Below are 12514 nucleotides of genomic sequence, written 5' to 3' on the forward strand. Positions count from 1 at the left end.
CCTTTTAAATGAATAAACCCGCCTACAGAGAGTGAGATCGGGTGTCCCACAAACGCTCACACCCACCAATATAAACACACACTGTAAAAGAGAATCGGAGCAGTTTAAAGGGAGAGTAATGAGAACTCATGCGAGTCCTCCTGTGGTCGGGTTTCACGGTTCGGCTCTGCAGACGTGCTGCCAGGTCACCAGATTTAACGATAGTACAGACTGCACTGCATGCACTTGTTTTGTCTGGATTTGTCTGGATTGTCTGGACTTAGATTTCAGACTTGTGAGGGCTGCTGTGGTTTTTTGTTGGCCTTTTATCACAGTGAAGTGACTATCTGTCAAATCAAACATCCTTTCTCTATGGCTCTTAAAGGCAGAGATGTGAGTCTGAGCTGTACCTGCACCTTTGGCCCAGATTTGATCTGAACTGTGTAGACGGGCCAGTTTCACATCAGTGATAACGACTAAAGGGGTCATCAGAGAAATTTACAGCAATGCAATTCAAAAGAAAGGTTAGTTATGTCTGCAGAGAAAAGTAATAACATTTCCCCCTTTGCATGAGCTCTGAAGATCTGGTGTTTAATTGTTATTTTTTGGAGCTCAATAACGTGCAAAAAGGCATGCTATTCTGTAGTGCAGTGGTTCTCAACCTTGGGGTAGGGACTCCATTCAGGGTCGTGAGACACTGAGAGGGGGTCTCCAGATGCCTTAAAAACACTAAAAATATTGGTTAGATCACACTACCAGTTTTTACTAAATTTTAAACCATTTTCATCACTTTTTCCCCACCAATTTTTTCCCACATTTCTGCCACTTAAAACCAATTTTTGTCCATTTTAAACCTTTCCCACCACTTTTTTCTGCCTGTTTTTGCCAGTTCTAAACCAAATCTTGCCACTCTCAGCCTATTGCTGGCTCTGTTGACCTATAATAACCCCCTTTACCACTTTTTATGCCACATTTCCCAATTTTTTATGCCCATTTTGCCAGTTTAACCCAAATCTGCCTATTTCTGCCTCAGCTCACCCTTTTTTTTTTTTACCAGTTCCTATGAATTTTTCATCCCGTTTCACCAAATTTCCACCTATTTTTTGCCACTTTAATGCCATTTCAGCCACTTTTTAATCTCCTTTTACCACTTAAAATGCCCTTTTTTGCCACTTTAATCTAATTTTTGGCACTTCTAACCCTTTTCTTCTACTTTTAAAGTCCATTGTCACCACCTTTCCCACCTTTTTTCCATTTTAGCTATTTTTAATGTATTTTAGTTCTGTTTTTAACAAAAAGATTTACATTATAAGGGGGCTACTTACTGCACAAATAAATTAAAATGATATTGGTTTCTTTTATAAAAGTATTAATCAGGTTAAATATAAAATACCACATTCTAACTTTACAAATGACCGTGATTCTGCTGGCCCCCAGTTCGGCTAGGCCCCAGAAAGCTCTGCCCCTCATGCCCCCTTATGGATGGTCTTGTCTTCACATGACTATTCTTGAATGTTCATGGCTGTGTTTAACCACCTTCAGGTACAGTGGGGTCCCGGGTCTCTGGCACCTTTATTTTGGGGGTCACAGGCTGACGAGGTTGAGAACCACTGCTTTAGTGGATCTCCCACCTTCTACATCACAAATTAAAGGGATGTTTCAGTATTTTTGAAGCTGAGTCCTAAGATGTAAGTAGCAGTATTTGTGGCATTAGCCTCCAGTGATTTCAGTGAGCATTGCTCCTTTAAGAAGAAACTCACTGGTTGTACTGGCCAGGAGGCTGTACAGTGTAACAGATGGGTATAGTTTCTCCCTGGAATTTAATGAGGTTATGATAAAAAATGGGCCACAAAACAATGTTGACTCAAACATACACACTACCAAAAAATGTTAAAGCACTGTACTTTAAACCCAGAAAGCTTTTGCATTTTTGTCATGGTTTTGTAAAGCAATAGCATGTAACCAGTAGCCAAAGCAGGCGGTGCAAAGTACTGATAAAAACACAGAGGCTCTCTGGGTTTAAAAAAATGAAATGCTTCAAAAGTTTTTAAAAATAAGAACTGTTGAGCCAACATTGCTTTTTTGTCCCATTTTTACCAAAAAAAATCCTAAAGTTCACAGAGAAATGATAACCATCTGTTACTCTGTAAAGCAGTGATCCTCATCTGGCAGCCCAGGGCCCACATCAGGACCCCCGCATCTCCCCATCCGGCTCCTGGAACATTATCAAATTCAAAACATCCAAATAAAAAGGGGTGTTTTTTTTTTTATTGCTGTAAACTCCCTACAGGTATTGAAACAACTCCAAAACAACTAAGACTAAAGAATTTAATCAAGAGTGACTTTACATTTCAGAAATCCTCCTTTATAAGCAAATAGAATGCATGTTAAACACGTATTTATCAGTCTGTTCTTGTGTTTTCGGAGAGCAATATTCCTACTTAGCTTTTTCACCTATGAATATACAATATTAGCACTGAGCCAAGTGATGGACAACATGACAGCCATAGAAATATTCAGCTGAAATATCTCAGTCGCTTCATTGGCTGCTATAAAAGGGACTGATCTCTAACCTGACATGTCAGATGACATGTCATCTGGTAAACCTCCCATAGACAGTGTTTAGGAAAGTGCAGAGCTTTTGAAACAAAAAACTCAGGGGGTGATTGGATCAACATTCTGTCTGTCACATCTTTATGGGCCAATCAGAGCAACATAACACGTGACGTCATAGCCCTAAACGAGGAGTAAACTCCATAGAGAACTGCATAAAGCGAACCATGGCGACTGTAGACATGTCAGTACACAGCTTTTGTCACTTTTGAAAAGAAAACAACTCACTGCTGTTCTTTGTTCTTCTTTTAACAAAGAAATGTCGTCAAGTTCTGATAAAACTGGCGCTGTAGCAGCATCTACGCTAATCTCTTCAGCCGTAATTACCCTGGCCTCTTCTTGCTGCTTGCTTATGTCACAACTTGCCCCTCGGCACTGATTGGTCCTGTTGCTTTCTAACCGGGCCCAAACGGTTCAGACGGGAGCTTTGCAAGATAGATTCGCCAGTGAGAAACACGGAAACAAGCAAATCCATCTGCTTTGCAACGTTAACTGATCTCTCGGTTACAGCCTAAAAATTGCATACATTTGAAAGAAAATAATAACAAACAAAAAATGTGTTAATTTAAAGTTTTTAAAAATGTCCAATTATTTGAAAGTTCAGCCCTCAAAGTGCGTGTTTAGGAAAAAGCTGGCCCTTGTACAAATGTAGCTGATGACCCCTGCTGTAGCCAAGCTTCCTACCAGTACAACCAGTGAGTCCTTCTGAAAGAAGCAATACTCACTAAAATCACTTAAGCTAATGCCACTACTACTGCTAGGTACCTCTACAGCCTAGCCTTAAAAAATACTGAAATATCCCTTTAATATGCACTGTGTATCTGTGAAGTTTGGCCTGATATTCTTTTGTCTTATTGGGCAGCTCTGCTAACTAATGTTTGCTTAAACTTTCCTAATCAGAAGCTTTTCCTTACACTCTTGAACCACATGATTGCAAGGTCATGCTCTGGGTGAGGTGTTTGTTCAAAGCTTAACTTAATGACGCTTCTGGATACTGTTCTTTAAAAGCAATTTGGGTTCAAATTATAATAACTAATAGTGGTTATACATTTACTATACTAGCAATAAATAACTCGTCGCTTCTTTGAAAATAAAGTCTCAATGAACAGTTTCACTGCATGAGAGGAGGAAGTGGAACGGCTGCTTACTCGGGTATCACCAGGACCTGAACCGTAACCACGTCAGTGCCACTCAGAAGTGTAGGAAAAACTGAGACATACGGATCTGGGATGATCACAGTGTATGGTTCGGTGGAGCTGAACCAGCACAGATGGTTGGCAACATGGAGGCTTAAACTTAGACCTCCCAGCACAGGGAGACTTTCTCCAACTGTAAAACCACCGCGCTGCACCACAACACCTGCAGACAATACACAGAGCCACAACCCACCCCGTAAGTCAGCCGTGTTTCCACTCAAAGCTCACATGGAAAAAAAGGCTTTTCTGTCATTTCAAAAATCAAACTGAGCTTTAGATAAAAAAGCCTGGTATGTGATCATATCACTCCTTCAAATAACAGGAAATAATCAGACAAGCAACAGGTTAGTGTTCCCTATCCATCAATATTCACTTTTTACACATATAGATGTATTTCAGTTTTACTTAAACTGCAGTTGAGTTGTCAAATCTGTCTCCAAAATAACTGTCAACATCCTGTGCACACAAATGTATAGCCCAAAGAACTCATGTTTTATGAATATTACATCAAAATTTCCCCAAAGCCACAAATACAGCGGCCCTGTGTGTTGTTATCATATTTATACCAAACTAATTTATTCTGCTGAAGATCCTCTTATAAGTGCAAAGTTGGAAACAGGAATCCACTCAGCAGGCTAAGAAGGTAACCCTTATTTACAGAGGTGGAAAAACGACACGACTGTTGTACTCAAGTAAAAGTACGGCTACTTTGCTTAAAATTTAGTATCCAAAAAGGGGGAAAAAGTCTGCAGAAAGGCCATAAGGTTTTCAACAATGCCACTATTGCACTTTGTAGAAGTACCTTTATTTTCTAAAGGGAAAAAGATATATTATATATATAGATATATATATATGGTAAAATATTAAGTTATTTTGAAAGCAGAACTGTAAAAGATTGGCAATATACCTAACCCTCTAAGGCAGTGCTGCTCAACCCTGCTCAACCAAAGAGCCAAAGCAAAATAGGTTAAAGGTGGCAAAAATGGTCAAAAGTGGCAAAATAGGTGAAAAGTGACAAAAAATGGGGAGGAAAGGGGCTAAAAGGGCAGAAAGTGGCAAAAACTGTTGAGAAAGACCAAAAATAATTAGTTCCAGGTAGCAAAAATCGGCAAAAACGTGGCTAAAAATGAGTGAAAAGTGACTAAAATAGGAAAAAGCACCAAAAAGAGGCAAAAATGTGAATAAAAAAGCAGCATTCACTGGGTTAAAGTGGCAGAAAAAGAGCAAAAAAAAGGAGAAAAAGATTGCAAATGGGAAAAAGCAGGATAAAAGTGGCAGAAATGGGCAAAATCTGGCAAAAACAAGTTGCAAAAATTAGTTTGTAGCTGTAAAAACTGATTTAAAGTGACAAAAAATGGAAAAAGGTGCAGAAAAACCACTGCACCTTTGCAATCACACATTTTACCTGATTTTGCAGCACTAACACATACCGTACTTCCAGATCAAAATATTGACTCATTGTGCAAAGGTCATGAGCTTTTCTTTAGAAGGCTGAGCTCCCTTGTGGAACGAGTTAGAACAAATTCAAAACTTAGATTTTACTCAAAATAACAGATATCTGACCTGAAATGTCTGTGCATCACTAAAACACCAGTCAGCCGGGCTATGGCATGCTTGCTACACAGCCTGTTCTCCGTCGGCAGGTCTGAACAGGTCAGGGAGCAGAGAGAGATCAGAGTCATGCTAAGGAGAATGACAGGGATAAGATTGTACTGATTACACTGCCAGCCCAGGCAGCACGCGACTCTGCCACATGCATACCTGCAAACCAGCCAGGTGATGATATGGAACAGTTTACTTTAAATATGGGGCTCAGGATCATAAACGCTGATTTCAGCTTTAACCGGTTTGACATGTAAAGCCCAGACAATACAAGTGAAAAGAGGTCATGAGTGGTCACTATCCTCTGTCTGTTCCTGTGCTCATAGTAAACCGTGTTAGTCATGTCAGAAACCTGAAACATGAATTTGACATTTTACAGGAAAACAACAGTATTCACAACAGATCAGAAGACTCCACATCCTGTATCTGATGCTCTCATGAAGCCTAAAATCAAAGAAACTTTATTTGTTGCTTCTTCAGGAAATCCCTTTAGCACGGTGTTTTTGCAGGCTTAAAAAGGATGGCTGAGGTTTCGGTTATGTATCTAAAGTGGTTTGATCTATAAAATTGCAGTCACTTGGCTGCCTATTTATGCAGCTGTGGTTGTCTGTGTCGATCGTTTCGTGTGGTCTGGGGCTATTTTTGTATGACTTTATGATTTCCTTCAGCTTCTTACAGCATGTTTGAGGAGGTTGATGTTAGAATGTGTACTTCAGCCTGGTGGTGGCGTTTCCCTGATTGTGGCTGTCTATGTTGACAGGTGGTTACGGTTCTGAGCTGGTTAAACTCAGGTAAATGATGCTTTCAAACCTGATGTGTATCTGATTTACATAACAAGTCCTCAAACCTCCTAATTAGCTCCCAGTGGAGCTTATAGTGCAGCTCAATAAGGTTTACTACACTTCGTGACCATTATTTTCTATTTCAAGCATTTTGCTTCTGTTTTTATTCTAAAAAGGCTCAAATAAACTCTCTGTACACGCCCTGCCAGCACCAAAGAGTAGCCAAACATAAGCAACAAACACAGTGGATCACTGAGGAGCAGAAAACAAAACCTCCATGTCTGCTTAACACTCTGCACATGCAGACTTTATGAGGTGATAATACCTCAGCTTTAGTGTTGAAAGCTGGCTGTGCCACCCCTTCACTGACCACAAAAACATTCAGAGCAACTTATAGTCAAGCTCAAAGAAACTTTTTTTTTTTTTTGTCTACTTTTCAGGGGGGATTTTGGAGATGTGTGAAACATTTGAAAAGAAAGACTGTTAAAGTGTTTCTGTACAAAAGCTAATGTGAAGAGCAATGCTGTATGTTCGACTAATGCTCTCAATAAAGCTCCATGCTTTCAGTGCACAGTGGCATCTGCACATCTGCTCCTCATCCTCGCTGCTCTACCATGGGTCACACCAGCTGTGCATAAGTTCAAACGTAGCTGACCCTAGTGCTGCTGCACCAGCTGAGATAGTTTCCAAGTCCGCTTAAGTTAAAATTTAAATGTAAGACCTACCTCAAAGTAGGCACCCTTCCTAAAATATGGATTTTATAGTGACAGCTTTGAAAGGTGGGATAGCTCAGAGGATGAAACTTTAACAAATGCAGTTGTGAATATGAGAAATGTCTTTGCATTAGGGATATAAAATAGATGTAACTGACTGTAACTGTGACTGGATAAGACCTTTACAAGTCAAGAACTTCTCAGCTTAGACCACATCTGTTGTAACTATTTCTTATTATTTTTCTTTCCACCAAACAGTTGAAAAGTATTGATGGTGCTATTGATAAGGACTCAGATCAGTAAGGAGCAGTGTTAATTTTGCTGACTAATTATTTTTGTTATAGTTTTCATTAATAGCCTTTTTTCCCCTGATGAAAACTAGACAGTAACTAATAAAAACAAGTGTACATGGACAAAAACTAAAATGAAATTGATTGACATTTTTGTCAACAAATAAAAACGAGACAAAAATGTCTGACAGATACTTTATCCAATCAGACCTAATTTTGTCATGTAGAAAGTAGGAGCAAGTGAGGCATATATCCAATCACAGCTTCTTTGGCTGTGTGGAAAGGTGGAATGAGATATGGGGGAGATCCAATCACAACTGCTTTTGCTGCGTGGTGGTGGGGTAAGTTGGGGAAAGATCCAATCAGTTGACTAAATTTACTGAACATTTCATTGACGAAAATGTTGGGAAGTTTTGTCAACTAAAACTAAACTAAAACTAAAACAATTTAGGTGACTAGATTATGGCTAAAACTAAAAGATATTTTTGGCAAAAGACTACAACTAAAACTAAATTAAAAAGTGCTGTCAAAATTAACACTGGTATGGAGTATTGATATCTATGGAATTTAACCTTACCTCAAGCCACAAGGTTGGTCTGGAAATTTACTGAGAATCTGAACAAAATACCAAAGCTTTTATTCTAATTCTCTTAGAGAGAAAAAGTCTGTAGAAGCCTGAAACATAGTTTGAGTTGGGTCAGTAAAGATTCATATTTGTCACATAATTTATGTAAATGCAGCTACCCTGATGGATATTTTGTGTGTGTTCTGCAGGTCTGCTCCAGCTCTACCCCATGAGTCAGCTCTGTAGGTTCTGTGATGTAGAGATGTCGTCCTGCAGCGGGACAGGAACCTGCATGAGCAACTGCTCCATCACATCCATCTGTGGGGACAACAGCGAGGTCTGTGTCTCTATCTGGTAGGTACCTGAGAAGCCGAGCTGCCTTCACCTCTGATGTTTGATTTGATACACAACAAAAAACAGTCATAACATTTTAAGACTAAATCTGCTTTGTTGATGTGTTTGTCTCTCAGGAGAAAGAACGAAACAGGCTTCTTTATCGAAACTCTGTGTCACGACCCCTCCAAGCCTCTGTATGGCATCATGCTGGACGACTACAACAGCTCCAAGTGTGTGATGAAGGAGAAGAACACGACGAGCGGGATGGCTCACATCTGCTCCTGCTCTGAGGAGGAAGAGTGCAACGACCTGCTGATATTCTCCCCCAGTGAGTACACAACAACAAGCCTTTCTAACCAGGACAAAGACATCCAGTGTTATTTTCAGGGTTATCTGTAATAATTAACTCTAATAAATGAAGAGTTTTATTACCTGTATAGCTTTGAACATATTTCTGCTCTGGTTGAGTCTCTCAGCTCTTGTCACCTTCCGGCCGTAATTTTATGTGCATGCTAAATAACAGGAGATGGTTAAGAGAATAGCAAAACTGAAAAGAAAACTATAGAAACATGATGAAAATGTTGTGCTAGTTCTGCTGTGGGGGACAGTGGATGATCAGGGAAGGATCCAAAATATTTTTGCCTTTATTTAGACATAGGTTTGGTTATATGGGGAGAGACATAGTGAGACGAGGAATCTATCCTGCAGCCAGTGACTATTAGACTCAGCTGAGTCTGGGTTTGGCGGCTGTCAGGAGAACGGTACTTGTCTGACTGGATTGTGCCAAGTGTGAAGTTTGGTGGAGGGGGGATTATGGTGAGGGGTTGTTTTTCAGGAGCTTGGCTTGGCCCCTTAGTCCAGTGAAAGGAACTCTGAATGCTTCAGCATACCAAGAGATCTTGGACAATTCCATGCTCCCAACTTTGTGGGAACAGTTTGGGGATGGCCCCTTCCTGTTCCAGTGACTGTGCACCAGTGCACAAAGCAAGGTCCATAAAGACATGGATGAGAGAGTTTGGTGGGGATGAACTGGACTGGCCTGCACAAAGTCCTGACCTCGACCCGACAGAACACCTTTGGGATGAATTTTAGCAGAGACTGAGAGCCAGGCCTTCTCATCCAACATCAGTGTGTGACCTCACTAATGCGCTTCTGGAAGAATGGTCAAAAAATTCCCATAAACACACTCCTAGACCTTGTGGAAAGTCTTCCCAGAAGAGTTGAAGCTGTTATAGCTGCAAAAGGTGGGCCGACGTCATATTAAACCCTATGGATTAAGAATGGGATGTCACTTATGTTCATATGCAAGGCAAGGCAGGTGAGCGAATACTTTTGGCAATATAGTGTATGTGAGAGCAGACCAGCAGGGGACAGGACAAGCATGCTCTGCACAGGCCTGGTTGCCCTTACCTACTAGTAAATAATCCAACATATCAAGTCAGAGAACACATTACATGCTCTAAGCATGTTTAAATGGTGAGATGACCAGATAATTGAAATATAAATGCAGTCCATCTGCCATTCACTGGGTACGATTTTTTTGGTTTTGCTTTAAAATGGGATTTAGTGGCACAAGAAGTTAGAATGTCATGCTAGTGTTAAAACAAAACTTTAATGTTTACTGCTGCTCTGAATATTTTTAATGTGTCTGCACAGGACTAAATTAGACTGATCATGTTGACTACACCCTTTTTAACCCAGTGCATCAAAGAGTTAATACATCTGTTGCAGCATGTCTGACTGATCAACTGTAAAATCTGCAGGTTATGTGTGCAGACAGATGGCCTGTTAGTCAGACTGTCTTCATTAGCAGAGCGTACATCCTCATATTTCACCCATCAATAAGTAACCAAGTGTGTCCCTGCTTTTTATTAGTTTCTTACTGCAGGGACTCTCTAAAAGTTATCTCTAAATCATCATTACCCCGCGCTGTCATCTCCTCCTCCTCTAACTTTCTCTCCAACCACAGACGAGGAAACTCTGTGTGTTTTTTGGCATGTGGTGCTGTTCGCATGCGCTTCAGAAGCCGTGGGTGTTAAGACCTCATTACTGTCACTGCTGTCCTGTGAAGAGAAAGCACAATCATCACAAACAGGAAGTGGAAATGATGTGCTTGCGTCACATGTAAGCAACGCTGGGGGAATCCTCCTCCGTGGTCAGAGACTCAGCTGGGAGCGTTGTGTGTGTGTGTGTGTGTTTGGCCTGACTTTCTCCTCACTCTGCTAAGGAGAAAAACTGGATTTCTGTCCTTGCCTTTAAATGTTTAAGCACATACGTGTGTGGTTGTGTCCGCCTGCTACGCTGGAGAGCTCAGACATGTGGTTTCCTGTCTGTGTTTAACTCAAATCAGAAACATCTCCGGCACATGGTGAGCAGACCCCGTCAACACAGAACACCTCTGTGGTGAGTGACAGTCAGGTAGACTGCTATGGTGGCACTCATCTCTCCACAAGTCTCTGTATCATTAAGGCGCTCTGCTCAACACGTCATGCTGTACATTTGTACTCAAATGTATTTGGAAGAGCTCTCTGAACTGTCTTTTAACCAGTTATAACATGTTAAAACTGAAATCTACATGTATCAAATGATGTAGACACTCTTGATCAGCAATAACCAGCATTCTTGTGTCTGTAAGTGTAAGCCATGGACCAGACCCAAGACGTGATCCACTAAGAATAAATGAGTTGCTGCTGCTGGAGAGCTTTAGAGGGCACTCAGCACGGTACAGTTCTCTGGCACTGACGGGATGGAATAGGTATGCTACAGCAGGGTATGCTTTATGGACAAAAGTATTTGGCTACACCTGCCGCTACAGGTGTATAAAATCAAGCGCCTAGCCATGCAATCTCTATTCAAGCATGTACTGTGATGATTGCCACCTTTACATTAAGATGGTTTGTGAAATTCCGTCCCTGCTGGATATTCCACAGTCAACTGTAGTTGATTTTATTAGAAAGTGGAAGCATTTAGGAGCAACAGCAACTCAGCCATGAAGCTGAAGACCAGGTAAAATCACAGAGAGGGATCAATGACTGCTAAGGTGCAAGGTGCGTAACAGTCCCCAACACTCTGCTGGTTTCACAGCTGAAGAGTTCTGAACTTCCACTGGCATTAATGTAAGAACAAAAAGTGCGGCAGGAGCTTCATGGAATCGGTTTCCCTGGGCAAGCAGCAGCATGCAAGCCTCACATCAACAAGTCCAATGCCAAGTGTTGAATGAAGTGGTGCAAAGTGCACCAACACTGGACTGCGGAGCAGTGGAAACGTGTTCTGTGGAGAGATGACTCACACTTCTGTGACAGTGAGATGGGTGAGTCCGGGCTTAGCGGATGCTTGCCAACTGTAAAGTTTGGTGGAGGAGGAATAATGGTATGGGGCTGATTTTCAGGGTTTAGGAAAGGCACTTGACATCCTGGAAAATGCTCTGCTTTCAACTGTGTGGCAACAGTTTGGGGATAGCCCTTTTCTATTCCATGACTGTGCCCCAGTGCACAAAGCAAGGACTACAAAGACATGGTCTGATGAGTTTGGTGTGGAAGAACTTCTCTGGCCCACCCAGTGCCTTCGCCTCAACCCCATCAAGTAACTTTGGGACAAACTTGAACGAAAGTTGCCTTCTTGTTCAAAATTTGTGCTTAACTTAATAAATGCTCGACAGAATGAATAGGCACAAATTCCCACGGAAACACTCCAAAATCTTGTGGAAAGCCTTCCAAGAAGAGTGGAGGCTGTTATAGCTGTAGAAGTGCGTGTAATGTAGATATATTTGAATGTAATGCCATTTTAGTCCCTGTTGGTGTTATGGTTAAGCAGCCAAATACATTTGCCCTTAGACTTTAATGTTTTGTGCTTTGGATTGTGTCTTTCTGACTTATTTGCACAGGTTTAGTGAGGGCAAAGAGTGCGCTTCTTTAACATCTTTAACAGTTTCTTATTTTAGTCCAGCCCAGAACTACCATTTAAGATTAATTCAGTTGAATACTGATCCAGCTTGGTGTTAATTAAATTTTTTAAATATATTTTCTATGGGATCTTTTTTCCTCTGATAGTTATAGGTCCTACAAAAACAATTGCTATAATGCAATCTAACCTCTGATTTCCATACACAGCATGCGCACTGCGCACCAAAGCACCGCGGGTTTGCTCCGACTGAAGGAAGTGAGTCTAGAGCACAGCGCCGTGGCCCGCAGTCCTGATCAGCAGGAAGAGATCACAGGAGAACTGCGAGTTCACGCAGGAATAGTATGTCAACAGTGGACTATTTTACCTTTTGGGGTTAATTTATCATCCTTTCCGGTATAGTCCATGATATTATTGCATCCTCCATTGAGTGAGTACATTAGGAAGTTAAAAGGTTAATTTTTGCTTGAAGTTTAATGCAAAATTCTTTGGCTAAATGTCCTCAAAAGTTAATTTTCCTTGTCAATGGCGCCGTTGT

The 12514-nt window shown here is 41.0% G+C and overlaps 1 protein-coding gene across 1 annotated transcript in view; it reads left to right on the forward strand.

The window, feature by feature from the left end:
* The window catches only part of tgfbr2b (transforming growth factor beta receptor 2b), a 69472-nt gene that overhangs the window by 12681 nt on the left and 44277 nt on the right, over nt 1–12514 (forward strand). The window contains exons 2-3 of the mRNA XM_041793156.1: nt 7950–8094; nt 8211–8404. Coding sequence (XP_041649090.1) covers nt 7950–8094; nt 8211–8404 — 339 coding nt within the window. The remainder of the gene's footprint in view (nt 1–7949; nt 8095–8210; nt 8405–12514) is intronic.

The sequence above is a fragment of the Cheilinus undulatus genome, linkage group 8 (assembly GCF_018320785.1).
Source record: "Cheilinus undulatus linkage group 8, ASM1832078v1, whole genome shotgun sequence".
Lineage (NCBI taxonomy): Eukaryota > Metazoa > Chordata > Actinopteri > Labriformes > Labridae > Cheilinus > Cheilinus undulatus.